Genomic DNA, 25,412 nt, shown 5'->3' with positions numbered 1-25,412 from the left:
AAGCCAAACGAAAACGACGTAAAAAATGCGCCGGCCGGACATACGTTCGTGGATCCCCGTAAATAGCTAATTTGCATACTCAACGCGGAATTCGACGGTTACGCCACCTAGCGGCCGCCGAAATATTGCACCTTAAGATCCGACGGCGTACTAAGACGTACGCCTGTCGGATCCCTCCGAGATGCCGTCGTATCTTGTTTTGTAGATACAAAACAAAGATACGACGCAGGAATTTTTAAATTACGCCGGCGTATCAACAGATACGCCGGCGTAATCCTTTTGTGGATCTGCCCCGTTGTGTTCTGCTTTTTTTTTGCTGAACATTACCTTTCTTGTGAACTCGCCTTCTGCTTCTGGACTAGAAAGGTTTGGTAGCCAAAGCAGGCTAGGAGCAATACACACTGCCAGATTGAAGGCTGTCATTTGGTTGGTGTCAGAACGTTGCTCAATGCAATGCAGAACCCCAAACAGGTAGTGTAGTAAAGTGACATTTATTTGGGGAAGCTTCTCCAACAACCTGCAATGGGAAAACACGGGATAGTAATTACTTTATAGGATTGCTGACAAAAATGAAACACAATTAGAAAGATTCATCTTTGTGGGTCTGGGAATTTGGCAATAACTCTGCGTGGTCTATTTAAAAAAAAAACAATAATGGCTTTACTACAACAAAAGCATGGTAAAAGCATTGTAAAAAACTTTCTATCTTGCTCTGTAAACACATGCTATACTGCAGATGAGTAAATCTTCACATTCCTTTGCCAGATGATTCTGTTTGTATTTAAACATGGTGCATGACACTGCACAGGTTAATGCATGACCACTGTCTTTGGTGTGCGAACTGACACTTTCTACTATATATCCCACAATCCATGGGTCTCTCAGTCTAGTTCTCTTGGGGTAAGAGTTTAAAAGAGAGGTTTGGAAAAAATATACTCACCTCAGTGGATGCAGCATGGTTCTGATACTGCATCTGTTCCCCTCTGGTTCAGAACAGGACTGTCAGTCTCCGGCTTTCTGCTCTGCCACCCCCTGCCCCCCACACTCACTGGAGCTGTGGAGGGGAGGGGTGAAGCTGGCTCGGGTTGAGCCAGCTGCCGGTCCAGGGTTCTGGGTGGATCTCAGCCATATGGGGACTTTTCAGAGCTTGGACCGGCTCTGTGATGTCAGCTGACAGCAGGCTTCAGCCCACTGAAGACCGAAAATGGGTCACAGGAGTACAGAAATAACTGCAATTATGTGATCCATAGAAGGAGTATGTCCAAAAAAGGCTTTGGCCATACTTCTCCTTTACCAGTAATTAGATCTGACATAGACCAAGCAGACAGAGCAATTAACAGAGAAATCACCATGCAGTCTTTCATTACATTAGCACTCTCACATTTGTGATGGAACACAGAGCAAATGGCTGGACATTAATTGGGTGCATGACTCTTTAGAAAATAAGAATAAGCTTGGGACAGGCTAGATCAGGGGTCTCCAAACTGCAGCCTGGGGGCCAGTTGGGGCCCTTTCTTTGCTTTTATCCGGCCCTTAGGGCACTAATCCTCCCACTGATATCAGACTCTATTCTGACATCTAACACCAACAATGGGGCACCATTTCTTCTACTGACACCAATAATAGAGCACAATTACTCCCTATATCAAGGATGGGGCACTATTCCTCCCAGCCTAATACCAAATGTGGTGATGTTTACTCCTACTGATGCCAGAAAAATGTCCACTCCCGCTGGCCATCGATCCGGCCCTCCTATAGTCTGAAGGACGGTAAACCTGCCCTTTGTTTAGAAAGTATGGAGACCCCTGGGCTATAAGAATGAATATGTGGACATAACAGGATCATTAGCCATGACACTACAAAACACTACAAGTTGCAACAACAACATGTGAGCCCATCATTACAAGGTAAGGCAAACAAACAGCAAAGGGAATATAACTACATTAATGCTTAGTTAAAATCAGTGGCGGCTGGTGCTCCAATTTTTTTGGGGGGCGTAAACAAACGAAAACAAAAACAAAACAATTGCAGCCTTACTGTGCCCATTAAACGCAGCTACTGTGCCCATCAAATGCAGCCACTGTGCCCATCAAATGCAGCCACAGTGCCCATAAAACGCAGCCACTGTGCCCATCAAAGGCAGCGCAGCCACTGTGCCCATCAAATGCAGCCACTGTGCCCATCAAATGCAGCTACTGTGCCATCAATTGTCGCCACTGTGCCATGCCATCAATTGTCGCCACTGTGCCATGCCATCAATTGTCACCACTGTGCTATCGGTTGTCGCCACTGTGCCATGCCATCAAATGCAGCCACTGTACTATGCCATCAAACGCAGCCACTGTGCCATCATTTATCGCCACTGTGCCCATCAATTGTCACCACTGTGCCATGCCATCAAACGCAGCCACTGTGCCATCAATTGTCGCCACTGTGCCCATTAATTGTCACCACTGTGCCATGCCATCAAACGCAGCCACTGTGCCATCAATTGTCGCCACTGTGCCATCAATTGTTGCCACTGTGCCATCAATTGTCACCACTGTGCCATGCCAAACGCAACCACTGTGCCATCAAACACAGACACTGTGCCATACCATCAAACGCAGCCACTGTGCCATCAATTGTCGCCACTGTGCCTATAAATTGTAGCCACTGTGCCCATCAATTGTCGCCACTGTGGCCATCAATTGTCACCACTGTGCCCTGTAAAATGCTGCCAGATTGCCCCCCCACCCGGCACTTACATTTCTGGGGTCAGCCATCTTCCTTCCACCGTCCCTCAATGTCTTCTTCCGCCCTCGATGACGCTTCAGCCAATCAGGTTACCGGTAACCAGAACCGGTGAACCTGATTGGCTGAGACGCCTGTCAGTGTTAGCTAGGGAACGCACCCCCCTTGCGTCCCCTGGTTAACTATTTGGAAGCCGATTACAGCCCTCAGGCTAGCTCTGATAGGCACTTCTAAAGCCAACCAGCTGCCGTTATTCAGATGGCCAGCTCTCGCCAGGGGGCCGGCCATCTGAATAGTGGTCGACAGCAACAATACATGGATTCATGCAATGCATGAATATATGTATTGTTGATCAGTGGCGGTGCAGGGGAGAGAGGGGGCGGCGCTCCTGCGCCCTCTATGGACGCACTGCCACTGGTTAAAATAGTGAAAACGTTTGAAGGTGTATAATAATATATAAGAGAACAGCATGGGGTGATAAATAAATTCTAGTTCAGAGAGTGTCACAATTTAGTTTTTGAATTCATGTGACCCTCAATGTACTTTACTGAATTGAAAATAAAATAATCCTGTCCATGAAACTAAACGATTGCTGATGTCTGTCTTATTCTGGGCTGACTTATGGGTTAGAATGTTGTGTATTTTGTAGGCATATTTTAAAATTTTACAAGGAACGACACTATATTATATGCAGAAAAACCTTGGATTGCAAGCATAATTCGTTCCAGAAACATGCTTGTAATCCAAAGCACTTGTATATCAAAGCATTTTTTTTTACAGAGTATAAAAGAGAAGAGAGGCACCTCTAAGTGTAGCAATAAGTTGATAAATGTTGTACCATTATTAAAGGAACACTAAAGGTTTGTTTTTTATTAGTTCAATTGATTGCTGTAAGCTAGAGCATTTAAATATCACTTACCTCGTTTTTCCTTTTGACCTCCAAAATACAGTAATCCAGGTTTGAAAATGCCATTTCCTGTCTCTCCTCTTCTTGCTTTCCACCAGCATCTGAGCCGTTTTGCATGGTGGAAAGCAGAATGTGCTCACCCCCTCCCTATGACTACAGCCCTGCGTGAAGATGCTCTCTTATCCCTCACAGGCATGGAGGCTAAGCCTAATGCCGCGTACACACCATCACTTTATGTGATGAAAAAAAATGACGTTTTTAAAAACGTCACTTTAATTGACTGTGTGTGGGGGAAAACGTCGTTTTATGTCTTGTAAAAAACTACCAAAAAAAATTGAAGCATGCTTCAATTTTATGTGTCGTTTTTCAAAAGTGCACTTTTTACTTCACAGAAATTGACCGTGTGTAGCAAAAAACGTCGTTTTCTAAGACGTTTTTTCATCCACGCATGCCCAGAAGCTACTTATGAAGCAAGCTTCAATGGTAAAACGTGGTGGAACGTAACCTCACTTTGCAAGATCATTGTGAGAAAACGATGGTGTGTAGGCAACTTCGTCTTTGAAAATTGAAGTTTCAAAAACGTCATTTTTTACTTCACAGAAAGTGTCGTTTTTTTTCATCACATAAAGTGATGGTGTGTACGCGGCATAATGGGAACTGTAGTTTCCATTAGGCCGTGATGTAGCAAGAATGAATGCGCACCGCAAACCAGGAAGTCAGTGAGAATAATGATTCAGGAGTGACGGAGGTGAATAAAACAGCTCGATTTCAACAGGTATCAAACTAGTTATAATGCAAAACATTACTTTTTACTTTATCAGCTACTGTCAGACTTTAATTTAAGAGGAAAATATTTTTGTCTTTACAACCCCTTTAAATGTAACCATTATTGCTACACTTAGAGGCTCCTCTCTTCTTTTTTATACTCAGTTGTGACATGACGCAACTCTTATACCAAGACATCGCTTATATATCAAGGCAAAATGTATTAAAACATTTTGCCTGTCTTGCAAAACACTCTCAAACCAAGTTACTCTCAAACCAAGGTTTTACTGTATTTTGTTTGCCTCAAACCAAGGTTTTACTGTATTTTGTTTGCCTCAAACCAAGGTTTTACTGTATTTTGTTTGCCTCAAACCAAGGTTTTACTGTATTTTGTTTGCCTCAAACCAAGGTTTTACTGTATTTTGTTTGCCAACTGCCTTACAAAGAGAAAATAATCTGGCACCTACTTCTTAACAGCCTTTATTCTTTCAGCGGAACTTCCGTGGTCCATGACAGAAACCCATTTATCATAAAGTTTGGATGAGAAGACACTGCCAGGGATGTTGCGCAGAAAGTCCTGTGTGAAGAAACAAATGTCAGGACTGAGAATGAAGGAATTTAGAAACAGATGTAGGCACGTATGACTGAGAGGAAAAAGTCTAATCTAGGCGAACTAAGAAAGTTAGTGGATGCCAGAAATCACGTAAAATTACATACACAGACGAAATACACAGAGGTCAATTTGGAAGCAGCTATTGTGTCCGTGCAGCCATCTGACATCAATAGGACTGCCTGCACATGGATGCATAGGACAACTGTGCATCCTCTGCAAGCATATATGACCCTTTGCATGTTGTAAATGCAACTGTGTAAACAATGCCATCCAAATCTTGGCCCCCTCCTCAGCCTTCGACTAAACAGTAAAGAGAGAAGCAACATACTAATGCGCTTATTTTTCTGTCACTCTGCACTCTCCTTGTTCCACATGTTCCTTGTTAGGTCATAAACAGCAGTTAGGTCCAGGTTTACCAGGAATTTTTTTTTTGGAAATGTTGGTATATTTGTATTTGTGTATAAAATTTACTGTATAGACATTTTTAAAAGGAATAATTATTTCTGGTTTAAAGCTCAACTCAAGGTAAACAGTAAATTCACAAATACAATGGTGGTCTCTTATGCCATAAATGCCTAATCCTGCCTTTCAGCAGTATTGTACATTGAGCCACGCAGAGGCAGCTCAGAGTACATTACCGTACCAACTCTGTGACATTGTGATGTGACTCTCGTGTGTGGGAGTGACGTCATTGCGATCTGGCCATTTAGGCGGCCAAACGGAAGGGGAACCCAGAAAGAAGACGTAGACGGGTAGAGATGTCAGTGACAGCGCAGTGCTAAAGGTCTTCCTTTGACAGGTAAATTTGTCATAATGTGTATACTAACACATGATGGCATAAAGCTAGAGGGGACCCAGATAAAAAAAAATAATTAACACATTTTCTACCGCTTTAAGAAAACATAAATACAGCCCTAGGTGGCACCAGGAAGGCAGATGAGATAAGCCAAATTCTAGAGGGCAATATAGATCGAGTCTCATCCTTTCATACCTTCAGCACTGAAGCGGTGACAAAGATAGATTCACAAGCAAAGTCAACATGGAATCCTGCATTGAGCCTCTCCTTCATTTCCTTACAGGATTTTGCATTTGCTGAACGCCTGAAGATGCCTCTTGTGAATGGTCCATCTTGGCAAAGCACAGAGAGCATATCCTAAAGAAAAAAAAATGTATATGCATTATCAATGTAGCACCCTCTAGTGTTCTAGATGTAAATAGGTTAGTTGTTAGAGTACACAAATAGGCTTGGCTGAGACCCAGGCCTGGGTTGTGAATCTGGGTCAGGGTTTAGTGACTCAGGGAGTCTAGATGACTCATTCAGACAGATCTTCTGGTGCCTCTTCCTGTTTTCTGGGGCATTGGTGAAGGTTCAAGATGTAGTGGGTGGAAGCTAGGAGGGGCTATTTGGAATATTTATGAGGGCTCAGACAATCCCAGCTTTTGGGCAGGGGGTAGAGCTTACCTCATAAATAGACATGGACCATTCCAGCAGGGGAGTCAGGTGGAAGATGGAGATGCTGAGGAGACTGTGGGAGGTCCTTTCAGGCTGCCCCCAGTCTGGGGGGATTACCTTAGGTCTGGGGCTCGGGTGCTGGAAGGATTCCTCACATCACACGGAGGAACCCATTCCTGGAGGCATGTGAGTAAGGAGAGACAGAGGGAGCAGGTCAGCACTTCTGGGAGATCTACTGAGAAGTCAGCCAGGTTGGCTGGCGAGTGTTCAGTCTGGGAGGACTATTGAGAGAGTGTCAGTCTGGGAGGACTGTGGGAGAAGTCAGCCTGGAGGGCTAGTGAAAGGGGCAGCTGCAGCCAGGTGGGTTGGCAGTGCCTGAACAGGTGGTGCTAGGATCAATAGCCACAAAAGTGATTAATGCTGGACACTGAACTTTTGCTATGGGGCCTTGGGTTCCTGTCACTAACAGGCAATTGCGCAAAAATCTGACTGCCATGTCAGATCTCTATATTGTACCAGCTAGGTTCTGCAAGCACATGAGTACTGGAGGAAGAGTGGAGTGTATATAGGACTATATATAGGAAGTGTTGTCCCTGAGATAGTTTGAAGTCAAGTGGGCAACCCATAATTTCTAATTCCTATTCAAGTTTATATCCCTCAATAAAACGAAAAAAAAAAAAAAAAAGTCACGGACTGTTCTCTGACTCTGGAGTGACTGTGGAAATTCGGTGTGCCTGGCTGTACAAGGTGGGGGATCCCAGTTACTAGCGGCCCTTAAGGGGGTGCACTACATACATTTTTTAAATATTTAACATTATCTCTCCTTGCAGTCAGTATGGACAATGTTAATTCAGTTTAAAACATGTATGTCTAGCTTCAGCTACGTAGGTCGGGTATGTACATTGTTTTAAGAAAATGAGAAATGAAATGATTAACTGTTTTCTGGAAATCCTCCAGTACTCGATTGATTAAGGTTTGTCGCTAAGCTTTATAAATCAAAAGGAGGGTTACATGTGCCTTTTCGGGAGACTTCTGTATAATTAGGTGTCAGTCCCAACATTCTGGGCTGCTGCTAGGCTTCCATTACTAGAAAACTGAATGTACAGTGTATCCGGAAAGTTTTCACAGCGCTGCACTTTTTCCACATTTTGTTATGTTACAGCCTTATTCCAAAATGGATTAAATTCATTATTTTCCTCAAAATTCTACAAACAATACCCCATAATGACAACATGAGAGAAGTTTGTTTGAAATCTTTGCAAATTTATTAAAATAAAAAAATGAAAATAAGTATTCACAGCCTTTGCCACTGATCATTCTTGAGATGTTTCTACAAATTGATTGGAGTCCACCTGTGGTAAATTCAGTTGATTGGACATGATTTGGAAAGGTAAATGGAAGAAGTTTGAAACCACTAGGACTCTTCCTAGAGTGGGCCGCCTGGCCAAACTGAGCAATCAGGATAGAAGGGCCTTAGTCGAGGAGGTGACCAAGAACCCAATGGTCACTCTGACAGAGCTCCTGTGTTTCTCTGTGGAGAGAGTAGAACCTTTCAGAAGAACAACCATCTCTGCAGCACTCTTCCAATCAGGCCTGTATGGTAGAGTGGCCAGACGGAAGTCACCCCTCAGTAAAAGGCACAAGACAGACCTGGAGTTTGCCAAAGGGCACCTAAAGGACTCTCAGACCATGAGAAACTAAATTCTCTGGTCTGATGAAACAAAGTTTGAACTCTTTGCCCTGAATGGCAAGCATCATGTCTGGAAGAAACCAGGCACCGCTCATCACCTGGCCAATACCATCCCCACAGTGAAGCATGGTGATGGCAGCATCATGCTGTAAGGATGTTTTTCAGCAGCAGGAACTGGGAGACTAGTCAGGATTGAGGAAAAGATGAATGCAGCAATGTACAGAGTAATCCATGATGAAAACCTGCTCTGGACCTCAGACTAAGGCAAAGATTCATCTTCCAACAGAACAACAACCCTAAATACACAACCAAGATAGCAAAGGAGTGGCTAAGAGACAACTCTGTGAATGTTCTTGAGTGGCCCAGCCAGAGCCCAGACTTGAACCCGATTGAGCGTCTCTGGAGAGATCTAAAAATGGCTGTGCATCGGCGCTCCCCATCCAACCTGATGGATCTTGAAAGGTCCTGCATAGAGTAATGGGAGAAAGTGCCCAAAAATGGTGTACCAAACTTGTAACATCAGACTCAATAAGATGTGAGGCTGTAATTGGTGCCAAAGGTGCTTATAAAGTATTGAGCAAAGGATGTGAATACTTACCGGTATGTATTTTTAATAAATTTGCAAAGAATTCAAACAAACTTCTTTCACATTGTCATCATGGAGTATTGTTTGTAGAACTTTGAGGAAAATATTGAATTTAATCCATTTTGGAATAAGGCTGTAACTTAAAAAATTGTGGAAAAAGTAAAGCGCTGTGAATCCTTTCTGGATGCACTGTATACTAACATAAATAAAACAGTTGGCTTATGTATTAGTATTCATGGTGTATCCAAGTAAAGACATATTCATAGCTGAATATATTTAAAATGTACTTATGGTATGTAGGGGATACAATATTTCCCAAGATACAGCTGAAATCTTCCTACTAACTCATCTTACTAACAAGTTGTCTTACTTACAAATCTAACTTTTTGTTGGTCCAGATATTTTTTTTTAATTGGTTTATATGGTTAATGCTAAAAAATGAAACCACCTGCCAATTTTTTAATCTCATCTTATTTTTTAATATACCATCCAGGCTTCTAGTAGATATAACACAGTACCCAGCAGATTTAGGTTTGGTATTAGAGTTTAGCCTATGCTTACATAGTCACGTACAGACAGTGCAGTGATACATCATCTAAAATTAACATTTAGCACGAGCAATATACAACTTAGGAATTTTCTTTCTACATGATTGGCCTTTTCAGAAACAGTGCCAGTTCCTCACAGTTGAGCCAAGGTTTAACGGCAACATTTCTCAGCCACCTACAACACATCAGAAAATGATTGTAGATTAAGATTAATTTATTATTCTAAAAGACGGTCCCATTAACTAGCCGCTGTATCAAACAGTTTTCATTGAATCAATTTAGGAATTATTCTCAGTCTGGAGAGCGATGTTCCATGTCATTCCAGCTACCAAGAGAAATGTTCTGCTGTCGTGTTTTGTGTATAAACCTCACAAGGCAAATTAATCATTTAGTAAGATGCCAAAATACCATGGATAAGAAGGCTGATCTAAAGTTGCTGACTGCTTTTAAAATTAATTTCCATCTTCTGTGAGTCGGTACAAATGGATGGAAGTGCCTGGAGTGGGTGACAACCTAAACACGGTCAACAGCAGTGTCCTCTAGCAACTAATATCATAATATATGTAAACTCAAGAGCAAAAATGGAAAAAGAAATACAGTTTACCAGTCCTTAGATGTGGTGGCTGCATTCATTTTTTTCTGCCTTTTTTTTCTTTATATTTTCTAGTGATCCTGACAGTATCACACAACCGTTATAATGTTTGCATACTGTACTTTATCTATGAGAGAGCAGTGTTGTCACCCTAGAGTAGGACGTGTGTTAGAAGTACAACCCCCAATCTCCATACCATAGTGGGGAGTTGTTCTGTAGTCCGCTAGGGAACCTCGGCATGGCAGACAACACTGCTTAGGATTTTAGTGCAGCAAAGACAATGTACTGACAGCTCAATAAGGATGTTGGGAGCTCACAGATAATTTTCTTTACTGTGTATTTAGAGTGACAAAACACGAGGGGATGTGCATGTATTGGAACATGTCTGGTCAACATACAGTATATTAACCAGACATACTAGGGGAGATTTACTAAAACTGGAGACCCTGGTGCAGCTGTGCAAGGTAACCAATCAGCTTCTTTTTTTTTTTTCAAAATAGTAATTTATTAACACATCCAGTAGGAACATGTTGCTTAGCGTTTTTCTCCAACACGGGGAGCCGCCACTTTTACTGGCTTGGCAATCTTCTGCTTGGGGGCAGCCTTTGTTGGACCCTTAGCAGGAACGTTTTTGGTGGTCTGCTTAGCCTTTTTTGCCTCCTTTGCAGCCCTAATAGCTTGTTCCCTCTGAGCCTTTCGCACTTCAGGCTTCTGGTTTCTCTTGGCCATAATTTCAGCCAGAGAAGCACCAGTAATAGCCCTCTGGAACTTCACTGCACGGCGAGAACGCTTTTTCTGGATTTCTTCCGACTGCCCTTTCTTGTGTTTTCGTCTGTACAGAACAGTCCAGTTGATTTGTCGAGGATTCCTCTTGGAAAGGAAGGCAGATTCACATTTTGCATTGAGGAACTGGAACACCTTGCCGTCAATCCTGGCGTGCCATGGCCCGGGTAGATCTTGTAACCGCTGAAGCTGCACAGCTCGACCTTCATGGCGCCGGCTAAAATGGCGAAGAGATCAGCTTCTAACCTCAGCTGGTTCAAATAAGCTTTGATAATAAAACCTAGAAGCTGATTGGTTACTATGCAGAGCTGCACCAGATTTGGTGTGGTCTAGTTTTAGTTAATCTCTCCCATTGTGCACAGTAAAGTAAACTTGTAGGCTACACCAGCATAACATCTGGCATTTTGCAGTAATAAGAATTACTATATACATAGGTATGTCTTGACCCATTTCAATATAAATAAAAAAATTGTGTTTCTATAACCACTTATGGACGTCCTCATGCAGATATACGTCCTTTTTTTAAAGATGGATATCTCGGTAACGGCAGTAGCTGCTGCCACAACCGAGATATCCATCTTTAGCGTGAGCGGTCCTGTAAACGATAACGGTGGTCTCTGTGGTGGATTCGCCGCGAGATCACCGTTATCGGCGGCGGGAGAGGGCCTCGCGCCGCTCTCCCGCGCCCTCCGCCGCTTACCGGAGCCGTCGGTAGCGGCGGAAGCGATCGGGTCCTTTCACGTGCTGTGTGGGGATACGAGTGAGGGCAAGATGGCCCCCACCCGTCCCCATAAAATAGCTGGCCGTAAGTGACGTCAAAACGTCAGTCTTGCCCATGCTTCTTAAAGCAACATTTTTTAAATGTCATTTTTTCAAATGACAAAATGTTCCTTTTTTTTTTGCATTTAAGTCTAAATATGGGATCTGAGGTCTTTTTACTCGGCGTAACATTATCTTTCACAATATATAAAAAAATTGGGCCAAATTTATTTTTGTCTTATTTTTTAATTCAAAAAAGTTAATTTTTTCCAAAAAAAGTGCGCTTGTAAGACCGCTGCGCAAATATGGTGTGACAAAAAGTATTGCAATGACCGCCATTTTATTCTCTAGGGTGTTAGAAAAAAATATATATAATGTTTGGGGGTTTTAAGTAATTTTGGAGCAAAAAAAATTGTTTTGGTCTTGTAAATGCCAAATCTGAAAAACACCCAAGGTCCTTAAGTGGATAATATAGTGTTTGTTAACCCAATTAATAACAAAATACCAATGATCCACACATTTAAGTGCATTTATGTGCTGACAATTGTAATTGACAAACCAGTCAATAGGAAACATATTAAAGAACTGGATTCAGGACAGCCGCACTCCGATAAAAGCTTTTATTGTAATGAATCAGGACAAACACTTGACGCATTTCACAGCATCATTGTTGCTTAGTCATAGCTAGTCAGTCAATAGGAAACCCCTATCAGTGTTGTTACCCATTCATACCCAATCTAATGCATGCTATGCCCTTCCTGTCCTGTACTCAGAAGCCCACATATTGTAGTTAACAATACCTGCCAGGGTGGTCATAAGCGATTGCCTGACAGTGGCTACAGCAGAGAATCTTGCTGTCATCTTTAACCACTTAAGCCCCGGACCAATATGCTACTAAATGCCCAAAGGCGTTTTTACAATTCGGCACTGCGTCGCTTTAACAGACAATTGTGCGCTCGTGCGACGTGGATCCCAAACAAAATTGGCGTCCTTTTTTCCCCACAAATAGAGCTTTATTTTGGTGGTATTTGATCACCTCTGCGGATTTTATTTTTTGCGCTATAAACAAAAATAGAGCGACAATTTTGAAAAAAATGCAATATTTTTTACTTTTTGCTGTAATTGGTTTGCACAAAATTTATAGCGTTTACAAAATAGGGGATAGTTTTATTTATTTTTATTTTTTTACTACTAATGGCGGCATTATGGCGGACACTTCGGACAATTTTGACACATTTTTGGGACCATTGTCATTTTCACAGAAAAAAATGCATTTAAATTGCATTGTTTATTGTGAAAATGACAGTTGCAGTTTGGGAGTTAACCACAGGGGGCGCTGTAGGAGTTAGGGTTCACCTAGTGTGTGTTTACAACTGTAGGGGGGTGTGGCTGTAGGACTGATGTCATCGATCGAGTCTCCCTATAAAAGGGATCACACGATTGATGCAGCCGCCACAGTGAAGGACGGGGAAGCCGTGTTTACATACGGCTCTCCCCGTTCTTCAGCTCCGGGGAGCGATCGCGACGGAGCGGCTATAAACGAATAGCCGCGCCGTCGTCCCGGATCGCTCCCCGCAGGAATCGGAACCCCCGACCCGCGGAAAGGCAAGGATGTACCTGTACGCCCATTTGCCTGTACGTGCCATTCTGTGGACGTACATTTACATGCAGCGGTCGGGAAGTGGTTAAGCACACAGCAATCTGATGACACATAGCAAGTTAAGCAACAAACTGCCTAACTGCCTTAGCCTGAGACTTAGTACCCCCACTCCCCTTTGAAGAGTACAAAAGCTGCATAGCAGTCATGTGACTGCTTTATAAATTGCTAAAAATTTTTATTTTTGTTGCATTTTATTCATGGTGCTTCCTTCTCTATTTTGTTCCCGGGTAAAATATAATGCGAAACATCTGATACATTTCAGAAGTGTTTTATCATGTGATGATGAGGGTTGTGTCAGTATCATGTGCTTCTTAGGAAGCAGTTTTAGGATTTGCTGCTCACCATTATGGCTTTGGGCAGGTTGTCATTCTCACATATGGCTGGCAATGACAGTCCAAACAGCTTTCCAGGAGTTGAGGAGGTTGGAGAGAGCGGGATGTTGTCCAGATGAGTGTTAGAACCACGCCAAAAGGTCCAGTTTATGAGAGACCTCTTCCTTTTAAATGGCTTCTGGCTGGAATCTGGGGAAAAAGTGAAAGCGTTTAATGGAAAGGCTGCACTCTACGCAATTTAATATTTGTTTTCTTCCTGGGCAGTGACCACGTCTATCTTATAAAACACAATACACAGTCCTGCTTTATATCGCCAAGATTTTTTGAATGCGTACCAGAAATGATAGCAAACTGGATGCATAAAAACCTTGAAATGGGCTTTTGTTTTGACATCTTATTTTGAAAGCAGGCCCTGTGTTAAAGCATCTAAAGCTTGCGGGTGACGGACAGCATGCCAATCGTTTTAAAGGGACAGTTCAAAGATGGCCTTCAGGCATAGAACTAAACACACATATGAAATACATATTTGTAAACTGTCTATTTCATATTTATATGATTTTTATCCAGGTACCCTGCCAGATAACATAGCCAGGTCCTTGTAGTTAACCAGTGTAGCTTGACTAGGGGCTTGCTCCTACCTATGATTGGACAATAAATGAGCAGCGGCCTAATGAGGAAGCCATAACTCAACTCGTGCCCAGATTCTTTTTCTGTATTCTGCAAAACTGGTTCATTTTGCTGTTCCCTATCTCTACCTTCTGTTCATGTGCCAGTTCAGCTAGGGATTTTGCAGCTGTGGTGGCAACTCTGCACATGCTCAGTTTTCCCTCCTCCTCCATGCCCACTAACCAGCTAAACACAATGGGGGTAGGATATTACAGATAGATTAAACATTTTCCACCCATGCTATAGCCGAATGACGGCTACAGTGCCAGGAAGACGCCAATAGGGCTGTTATCTTTAACATGTGACCAGCAGCAGAGGACTAGAAACTTCTCCTGCTTATGTTTCCCTGCAGACAGGCTGGGAAAGAGCTGGGCCATGTGACAGCTGTATATCGATTAGGAAAATGGTACTTGGATGTTTTCTTTTATTAAAATAATTACAGTGCCATCATCCACATACAGAAATAGAAGGGACAGTAAAAATTAAACAGTGTGTTTTAGTATCACTTTAAGATCAGTACTGAAAGCTTTATCACAGAGGCCATTTACTAGAGTGATATGACAGCTTCATCTCCTTTGCAGCCTCCACTGGAGACTATAGCCTATTACTACAGATACTAGGATAACCGATCAGGAAGACTAAGGACCAGATTCAGGTAGGACTTACGCCGACGTATCTTCTTATACGCCGCGTAAGTCCACGGATGCGCCGTCGTATCTATGCTCTGTATTCACAGTATAAGATACGCCTGAATTTTGGCTTCCTACGACCGACGTAAGTTTTCTACGCCTTCGTATCTAGGGTGCATATTTACGCTGGCTGCTAGGGGCGCTTCCATTGATTTACGCGTTGAATATGTAAATGACCTAGATATGCCGATTCACGAATGTACTTGCGCCCGTCGCAGTAAGCTACGCCGTTTACATAAGGCGTACGTCCAGCGTATAGTTATCCCTTATAAAGCAGGGGTAAGTCATGTTAGGGTATGGACGTCGGAACAGCGTTGTATTTTATGTTGTTTACCTACGTTGTACGTGAATGGGGCTGGGCGTAGGTTACGTTCACGTCGTACGCATTGAGCCGTCGTATCTTAGGGAGGATATGCGACGTGATTCTGAGGATGCGCGCGCATGCGCCGTTCGTACGGCCATGCATTTACATGGGGTCACGACTCATTTTATTAAAACACGCCCACTATCTGCCTACTTTGAATTAGGCAGGCTTACGCCGGCCTATTTACGTTACGCTGGCGTAAATATGGGAGCAAGTGCTTTGTGAATACTCAGCTTGCCTCTCAATGTTACGTCGGCGTAGCGCATATGAGATGCGCTACGCCGGCTCAAAGATGTGCCGATGTACCTGAATCTGGCCCTGTATGTCTGCAATCTAAGCTTTAGCAGACATAAAGCCCAGTTTTTTTGGCGTGGGTACTATATACTGTTCAGTATCTTAGGTTTACATTGAACTTTTACAGACACCAGAGGATATCAATGTATACATACTGACTGCTATGTATGTTCCAAGTATATTCCATTTACAAACACTATATTTTAGTAATATGCTGGCACCATATTTTCCCAAATAGTATTTTTCAGAACCTCTAAATAGAATAAATATCACATTGAGGCACCTCCTTTTATATTCACTGAAAGCCTCACAAGTAGTTTGTATATAGCTGAAGGAACTTATTATACCACTTGGGTCTTTTAATATGGCACCGATAAATTGTGATACATTTTATACACATACCTAAACATCAAAGAACAAACTTAATTTTAAAATTAGAGTGTAATACACATAATGTAGGAGTACAGGATATATAGTGCCCAATGATTCTTGGATACAGGGCTACCTGCTGTGCAAATCTTAATCAGATCCTGTATTTGTTTTTGGATGCCCGCCCCCTTCTCCACCCTATGATTGGTCTTTAACTATGATGGGCAGCCTCACTTACCAATTGTAAAGAGCAGTACGAATTTAACAGGGTGCCCAATGTGTTGAAACTCTAAGAATTATCTACAAAATATATAAACATGAATACAGGTACCTATGCTGAATTTAATATCTCAGCACTTTAACAATGACCACAGTTACCTCTGCATTTTCTGAATGTTCCCGCCATCTTCTGGGACCTCTGTGGAGGGGGCGGAAATATCGTAAGATCGCCGAGCGGCGATCTTACCTAGAAGTGGGAGCAGGTACCTGTCAAAACCAGGTACCCACTCCCCCCCCCCCTAACGTGCCAAATGTGGCAGTGGCGGGGTTTGGGGTTGCGAACAAGCGGCGCTTCCCCTTTTTGGAGAAGCTCCGCTTTAATTATATATTTGCTTTATGTACTGTATGTATTATATTCAGGACTAAAAATACAATTAATAATTTTAATATCCTTTCGAATCAGGTAAATAGAAAATATTGCATATGAATAATTCATATTTTCCACTCACAGCCAGCAGGTGACCAGCTCCATAAGAGTGGAAGCTTTCTAGAAGTTCATACACAGTTGTGAAACAGACCTGAATGGCACAGAAAACACATTTCACATATTGTTGACTTATACAAGAGGGATACAACCCCTCTCTGAGCAGTAACAGGAGCATAGGCGTGCGCACAGGGTGTGCCAGGTGTACCTGGGCACACCCTAATGACCCTGTGCTGGGCAGATTCCCCCTGCTACTTGGCTACAGAGAAAGGACCTGGGGAATCTTTGTCCTCAGTCCTTTTCTATGTCTCAAAAGTGAGACATCAGGGGTCTGTTTAGACCCCTGATATTTCACCTAGGCCCCCATGGAGCTCCTAAAAAATAAATAAAACAATAATAATAATAATAATAATATTGTAATAAAACAGAATATATTTAAAAAATAATAAAATTGTAAAAAAGTAATAATCTAAAAATATAAAAAATAAAATGACACCAGTCTCTTCCCTTTTGACATCGTCCACTGCTCTACCAACACTGTACATTGCCCTATTACTTTGGGGTGCACACCCTAATGCAATAGGCTGCACACACCTATGAACAGGAGTGTATGGCCAAGTCAATTATACACAGGCTGCCAGCAAGCATACACACAGTACTGGACTGGCTTATTAGAAAGCAGAGCATGCTTTGCCAACTGAGAATATTAAATGTTTGCTTGTAAAATAATGGTTTTATGAAAATAATTTCTATGTAAACATAATAAAACTAATTATATAAAATATCGATCTACAAACTAAAAAAAAAAGCAGAATCAAGGCCAAACTTGTTTACTTTTTAGTGATGCCAATTCAGCAAAGGATGAATTCCCATTTGCCTTGACGAATTAGCTGATAGAAAAGCAAAGAGAGCAAAGAAATAATTTTGCTCCTTGGCTTGCAGGAACGATGGCTCTGACTTCACTATTCGAGCTGTGGTGTGAGATTATTTTCTAATTCAATGTGTATGTTTTTCCTTAAAAACATCGGGAAAATATTGTACGTATCTCCTTTTAATGGCAATAACATGCCTCATTTGCTCTAGTAAAAGCACACACTGCTGACATCCAAATACTTGCCTTTGTCCTGTGAGAGCATTGCAGCCAATTTATGTGTAAAATAAGAACAGCTCTTTTGAATCCACCAACATAACAGCCCCACCAAAGAAAAGCTGGCCCAAATCTTTGACGTGTATGGTTACCGCCAAACGTTAGGAAGGACGGAAAATACAACCGTGTGTTCCTTTAACCCCTGTGGTAGCCAAGGATTTAAGGATCTCCATCTTGACAAACAGAAAAGGCTCATGTTGCATGTTCCCCCTGAATATGACAGCAATCAGCCCCATATGTCATTGACAAAGAATTCCGTTTTCTTTTTCTTTTTCTGGGTGTGGTGTTTCTAAGACAGCTGAAATATGAATATCACCGTCTGTTTCTTTTTTCTTTTTATTATTCTATATATTTCAGTATTGGATTTGCACTGCCCCACTTGGGACTGGGTGGAAAGACCTTTACTGGAGGCTTTAACTTATAAAAATATTTTTCTACATAACCCTTCGGTAACCCTCTGACTTTTTAACACAGGAGTACAAAGTCAATGCTGAATTTACAGCGCTGTACAGTATTGCACTTGGCTTTTAGGTGGGAGTTCAGAAACAGAGAACAAAAAAAAATACAAATAAAATCAACGACTTCTTTATGTCACCTAGTCCTTTATTTTACCTTAAGGGCCCATTCACACCTCTCAGTGTTAACACACTCGTTAATGTGTGCTTCGTTAAGGTCACCTATTCACTTTGAATAGGCAATTAACAAGCCTTGGTGCAGGCAAAAAAATATACCTGGCTATTTTTGGCAATGCGGAACACCACAGTGCACAAAACATCCCAGATAACAAGCAATTCAGCTGTAAGTTTGAAAATGACTTGCTAAGCTAATGCTAGACTTTCCAAACTTCACAAGTTTGTTGCAAAATTGCAGCAAGTCCGCACTGCATGACTCCAGATCAACTTTCTTTGCAAACATTCTGCAAGTCTGCTGCAAGTTCTAGTTCAGCTCTGTTGTGCAATAGTCATCCCACCACAGGGGGCACTGTGGTTGAATTGTCATCTTTTCTCCCTGCTGTAGACTCACCACTGCAACTTTGCTAGAGACTTGCCATGCAAATTTGCTACGAATTGGAAAAGTGTCAACTAGACCTTCTGCTTCAAGTGCTCTGCAAGTGTACAGCTTGCCAGTGAAAATGTGCAGAAAGTTAAAAGACTTACAATTCAACACTGCCACAACTTTGTGGCAAGTTATTCCTGTAATCTGGGATTCACACCTGTGTATTGTGGTGTGCTAAAGCAGTGGTTCTTAACCCTGTGCTCAAAACCCCCCAACAGGCCATGTTTGCAGGTTTTCCTTTATCTTGCGTAGGTGCTTTAAATCAGAGTCAACGGCTTGGTATTTTGTACAGCTATTTTATCTAAGAGAAATTCCCAAAACATGGCCTGTTGTGGGTACTTGAGGACAGGGTTGAGAACCACTGTGCTAAAGCATGCATATATATGGACATGTGTGTATTATGGTACAAAGGCCATACCATACCATACATCCCTACCATACTTGGTGTTGTGTTAATATGCAATCGTGGCTTAAAACTGATATTAACACACATAGAGAGGTGCTTCACAGATAGCAAGGTTTACATTGCCACAAATATATGTCAGTGTTGAATTGTTAGTCTAGTTAACTTTCTGTACATTTTCACTGGCAAGTTGTACACTTGCAGAGTATTTGAAGCACAAGTTCTAGTTGAGACTTTTCCAATTTTTAGCAAATTTGCATGGCAAGTCTCTAGCAAGAGCAAAGTTGCAGTGGTGAGTCTACAGCAAGAGCTCTGCAAGTTTACAGCAGGGAGCAAATAGGAAAATTCATTCACAGTGACCCCTGTGGTGGGATGACTATTGCGCAACCTAACTGAACAAGAACTTGACTTGCAGAATGTTTGCAAAGTTGATCTGGAGTAATGCAATGCAGGCTATCTGGGTAAAATGGCTGTAAATCTGAACTTCAAGCAATGAGCTATACACACACAGATGAAACACACATACTGGACTGTTTTACTCCCCATAGGATTGTATTATTCTGCATCTAGTTCTAAAATGTACACTGCTCCATCAAACAGCACAACTCCATATGGCAGGCCAGAAGACTTTCCAGTTCTAGTGCCCAGCCTGTAACAATAAAAGGAAAAGCAGTAGATATACTGTATAAGCTCATCTTTGCTTACTCCTTCTGTCAGCATTGTCTTTGTTAGCCCCTGATCACTGCAGTACAGCTGACTGGCTCTTTGGGCTGTTTCTCTCTGTCCCAGTCTAAGCTCTGTTGTACAGGGATTGCAAGTGGCTGATACTAGGCACATTAGTCCCACAACTCCTTATGTAATCACCCTTTTCTCGGCATAGTATCCTGCCTAATGCCACGTACACATGGCCGGACTTTCCAACGGGAAAAACTCTGTCGGAATTTCCGATGGAAAAATAGAGAACCTGTTCTCTATCTAAGTCCGTCGGAAATTCCAGCAGAAAAAGTCTGATGGGGCATACACACGAACGGAATATCCAATGAAAAGCTCCCATTATGTGTACGCGGCTTTAGAGCTTATTATTCATCCTGTAACCTGAGGGGGAATGTCACTATAAAAGCCAAGTTCTTCAGGAAACGTTACCCCATCAAGATCTACGAACATTAAGAGAAGCCTGCAGATGGTTAATATCACCAATTTTTCCTATCCTGTCTTAAATAGGTGAGTGCACTTCTAGGAATAAACTGGTATTCCTACAAACCTGCATGCTCACAGGACTTCTTATTCACCAACAAAAGTACTTGTACTTAAAGGTGCAGGTAAATCCATGTTCCCACTGCCTGGACTGTTCAGCTGGAGCAGTATTTATTTGTTTTTGCTGTACTTTGCCCCTTGCATGAGCTTGACCAGAACATGCAGAATAAAGGCAATCCCACGAGCATGATTCAAACATGTAAGCCTATTATTATTCTTTCTATCAGGGTTTCATAGGAAGCAGCAGTGCTGGAGGACATAATGGGGTTGATTTACTAAAACTGGAGAGTACAAAATCTGGTGCAGCTGTGCATGGTAGCCAACCAGCTTCAAATTTCAGCTTGTTCAGTTAAACTTTGACAAAAAAACTGGAAGCTTAAAGGTTTCTATTGAGAGCTGCACCGGATTTTGCACGCTCCAATTTTAGTAAATCAACCCGACCTAATCACTGCTTCTTGCCTTGGTCAGACCAAGCAGTGAGAACTTGAATCTGTCTACATACAAGGGCCCAGATTCTCATAGGACTTACGACGGCGCAGCGCCATGTACGCCGTCGTAAGTCCTAATCTGAGCCGTCGTATCTATGCGACTGATTCTTAGAAGTTACACATAGATATCCATTAGATTCGACAGGCGTAAGTCTGCAATTTTTTTTGACCGCTAGGTGGCGCTTCCGTCGGATTCCCCATGGAGTATGCAAATTAGCTAGATACGCAAATTCCCGAACGTACGCGCGGCCGACGCAGTAAAGTTACGACGTTTACGTTAGGCTTTTCCCGGCGTAAAGTTGCCCCTGACTAAGCACTAGTTAAGTGCGAAACGCGCCGGCTGTCCTGTTTTGTGGTTGCGGTGACTGTACATGTTCCAGTTTGACAATAAAGACAACTTTCTTTTAAAGTTTTCCCGGAGTGCGGCTGTCCATCTTCCTCTTCTTATTGCTATTGCCCCTGCTATATGAGGCGCAACCAATGTTAAGTATGGCCGTCGTTCCCGCGTCAAAATTTTAAAAAGTTACGTCGTTTGCGTAAGTCGTCCGTGAATGGGGCTGGACGTCATTTACGTTCAGGTCGAAACCAATGACGTCCTTGCGACGTCATTTGGAGCAATGCACACTGGGATATTTTACGGACGGCTCATGCGCAGTTCGTTCGGCGCGGGGACGCGCTTCATTTAAATGATACACGCCCCCTACCCGCCGAATTTGAATTCCACCGCGTGATTTACGCTACGCTGCCGCAACTTTACAGGCAAGTGCTTGTAAATGACATACGTTACGCCGCCGCAGAGATACGCCCACTGTATAAGAATCTGGGCCAAGGTCTGTATTTCTTCTGCCAAATTTTATAAAGTCAGTTGGGTCAGATAGGATTCCAAATTTTCCAAAAGTACACAGACCCTTTAAACCATTTTGCTACAATATTTATCCTGAAACTTTGTCCAGTCGCACCTAGAAAAACTGTGACTAAACTAAGCACAAACAGATCTATATTTAGCATCTGACAAATGTAGGAAGGCTAGACACTGCGCATGACAATGGACTTTATAGATCAACCTCCGTAGACCAAGCTATAATTAGCCTGCCTATGAAAGCTGCTAACCTACTGCCATGGCGCATTGCAATCAAAAGCTGTGTGTTGGTTGCTTAACTTCTTCATCTGTTCATTGCAATTGCAATACATTTCTATATGTAAAAGGCTAAAGTAACTGGCTTTACAACAGAAGATTAAAGGAAAAGTGATATATTGTGAAAATCATATTTAAATGCAGAACAAAATTCTATGAGCTTACTTGATATAAAAATTAAATACCATCAACAAGGGTACAGCAACTAATAGAACTTCTCCTGTTGCAGCAAAAATGAATAGAGTTTGTTGACATCTCCTGTGCGGCTGCAGAAAGTTGGGTGTGTCTACATTGATGGGTGTACTACTCAAGTAGGCCTATTCCTACACCAATCCCAAATGTATGTCTTAGGCCTTGTACACACGATCGAATGGTCCGATGAAAACGGTCCGCCGGACCGTTTTCATCGGACATGTCCGCTGCCGGATTTTGGTCTGATGTGTGTACACACCATCAGACCAAAATCCCCGCGGACAGTGAACGCGGTGACATGGTCGCGACGTGGCCGCGATGATGACGCGGCGACGTGCGCGACCCTGGAAGGTCAATGCTTCCACGCATGCGTCGAATCACTTTGATGCATGCGAGGGCTTTCGGCCGAGCGGACATGTCCGGTGAGACGTACAGACGACCGAACATGTCCGACGGACAGGCTTCCAGCGGACATGTTTCTTAGCATGCTAAGAAACATTTGTCCGCTGGAAACCTGTCCGCTAGGCTGGGAATCCGGTCCGGTCGGCCGAACAGACGACCGAACATGTCCGCGGAAACTGGTCCGCGGACCAGTTTCAGCAGACATGTTCGGTCGTGTGTACGAGGCCTTAGTAGGACAATTTTGCATCTACTTAGTTAAAGTGGATGTAAACCCTTACATGTACCCAGTGAAGGAACGTTCCTCAGGTGATACATTCCTCAGTCTATCTACAGTCTTCTATTCTCTACATCCCTTCAAAGTCCAGAATTTATAAGCTTGCCTGAGAGTTCAGAAAAGAAGGGGAGGAGAGCTGAAGTTACACTCTGCGGAGCTCAGCGAGGAGAGCGCTGATTGGAGGGACCCCACACACAGCACACAGGAACAGAGCTTATTCTATCAATCTGCTTGAGATCCCTCCCCTGCCACCAAAATTGGCATAAATTATTCATGCAAATAGCAGAGGAACGAAGCGGCAGACAGAAATGACAATAAGGGCACATTTACACTTGCTTCAAAACAAGGCTTCGGACACACTTTTCTAAAGCTCTCTGAATGCCAGTCAAAGCCCCTGTCACTAAATAAAATGGTAGTTTTTAGTCCTGTTTACATCTTGCGCTTGCTTTGCTTCAAAAATTATACCCCGTGTCTCTTTAGCATCTTTAAAGCTTCCATAGAAGTCTATGACAAAGCTCGCTTGAAGCACCTACTGCTTTTGAGAGGCTTTAATTCAGCTTTAGCTTTTCTTTATTTTGGAGGTATTGCAGGTATCAGATATCAACACACACACACACACACACACACACACACACACACACACACACACACACAGGGCATCTGCCTAGCTTCATTAAATCTTAAAAAAAACACCATTGAAGCACCACCAAAGCATCAAAAACATAAAAAAAAGCAGGTTGAAGCGGTAGACGCTTTAATAAGTGTTGAAGTCAAAGCAAGTGTAAATGAGCCCTTAATGCTTTTAATTGAGACAAGTACACACTATAGAAGGATATGCTTTGGTCATATTTCATGTCTGAGGTTTACAACCACTTTAATTGTTGTCTAGGTTAAGGGAATGTGAGGGCACCTACCTTCTTTAGGATATTTAGGAAGAAACAAGCAAGTCTACAAATCAAACCTTTTTCCTTGCTTTCCTTAGTATATAAATATAATAGTCCTTAAAGCGGGAGTTCATCCATAAAAAATGTTTTACCCTTAGATTGATGCTCATTTTGTCTAGGGGAATCGGCTAGTTGTCTTAAAATCGAAACTGTTCTTACCGTTGTAGAGAGCGATCTTCTCTGCCGCTTCCGGGTATGGTGTTCGGGACTGGGCGTTCCTATTTTGATTGACAGGCTTCCGACGGTCGCATCTATTGCGTCACGAGTAGCCGAAAGAAGCCGAACGTCGGTGCGGCTCTATACTGCGCCTGCGCACCGATGTTTGGCTACTTTCGGAAAATCGTGACGCGATGGATGCGACCATCGGAAGCCTGTCGGAAGACTGTCAATCAAAATAGGAATGCCCAGTCCCGCAGCCCATACCCGGAAGCGGCGGAGAAGATGGCTCTCTAAAACGGTAAGTACAGCTTCGATTTTAACTAGCCGATTCCCCTAGACAAAATGAGCAGGTATCTAAGGTTAAAAAATGTTATTTCCGGGTGAACCTCCACTTTAATAAAACTTACTAGAAATGTACAGCTCTCCAGATAAGAAGTTATGTTATTAAAAGCATCTACAACATCCTTTGTATGATTACTAAGCTAGCTTATGATTGCTGTGCACATATAAGCAGGAGGCATGCACGGGTAAAGGGATACTTGAAGTATGTTCTTTCAAATAACATTGGAAAACATAAGTTTTTTTTTAAGTTGATTTTAAACACTTCCTGTCCTAGTTTGACATGGCTCACTCACTGTGCTTTATTCATTCTCACACTATGGACTATAGAACACTTCTGTCAATAGAGGCCGAGAATAGAAGAGACAGTTGACAAGATTTCTGCCAGGATCAACAGGTAATTCTTTGCACTTATTGATCAGATATAACATTGTCATAACATATTATTAAATTTTTTATTGAACAGACCAAAAGGGACTAAATAAGGAAAATGTGTTTTTAGTAATTACATATGCTTGAAAGCAGTAGCCCTCCAGTTGTTGTAGAACTACATTTCCCATGAGGCATTGCAAGGTTGGCAGTTACAATTACTCCCAGAGGCATGATGGGACTTGTAGTTCTACCACAGCTGGAGGGCCCCAGGTTGCCTACCCCTGCTTTAAAGTATAACAAAGGGTATTTGTTTTAGTTTTGGATACAGTAGAGAGGGACTAGAACCACTGTCAAATTTTATTGGTGTCTGTGCCCTGTTAGGAAAATGAATTCTATCTACTTGCCCTGTTTGCTGTTATCGCCCAAAGTGAACGAAAATCATACATTTTGGTTTGCCACCAGAACAGAAATCTTCCAATAAGGACACTAGTTCTGGTGACAACCAGCGTTTCCCTCACTTTACAGGAATTTCCTGTCACTTCCTGATTTGGCTATGGAACAAGAAGGGAAATCTCCTCAATGGGAACATGGCAAAAAAAACAAACTTTTGGTGCCTTGGATATTTAAGGCTACATAAAAGATAAATGGAATTAAATCTACTTCAGAATTAAATTTTACTTGTTTTATATTTAAACTTGTCACAAATATGGACGTAGGGCATGTATTATTATTGGTAATCCA

General features: G+C 42.4%; 1 protein-coding gene and 1 pseudogene across 2 annotated transcripts in view; both read right to left on the bottom strand.

The window, feature by feature from the left end:
• Positions 1-25,412, bottom strand: part of ARHGAP20 (Rho GTPase activating protein 20) — a 226,853-nt gene that overhangs the window by 8,594 nt on the left and 192,847 nt on the right. For both annotated transcript variants that reach the window (XM_040340561.1, XM_040340562.1), the window contains exons 10-13: positions 13,432-13,610; positions 6,010-6,171; positions 4,873-4,982; positions 328-517 (exon numbers count right to left, since the gene is read on the bottom strand). In XM_040340561.1, the coding sequence (XP_040196495.1) occupies positions 328-517; positions 4,873-4,982; positions 6,010-6,171; positions 13,432-13,610 (641 nt within the window). The remainder of the gene's footprint in view (positions 1-327; positions 518-4,872; positions 4,983-6,009; positions 6,172-13,431; positions 13,611-25,412) is intronic.
• LOC120929252 lies at positions 10,369-10,894 on the bottom strand (annotated as a pseudogene).

Source organism: Rana temporaria, chromosome 2 (genome assembly GCF_905171775.1).
Source record: "Rana temporaria chromosome 2, aRanTem1.1, whole genome shotgun sequence".
NCBI lineage: Eukaryota > Metazoa > Chordata > Amphibia > Anura > Ranidae > Rana > Rana temporaria.
The sequence above is the reverse complement of the archived record's forward strand: the minus strand, read 5'-3'. Positions and strand labels throughout refer to the sequence as shown.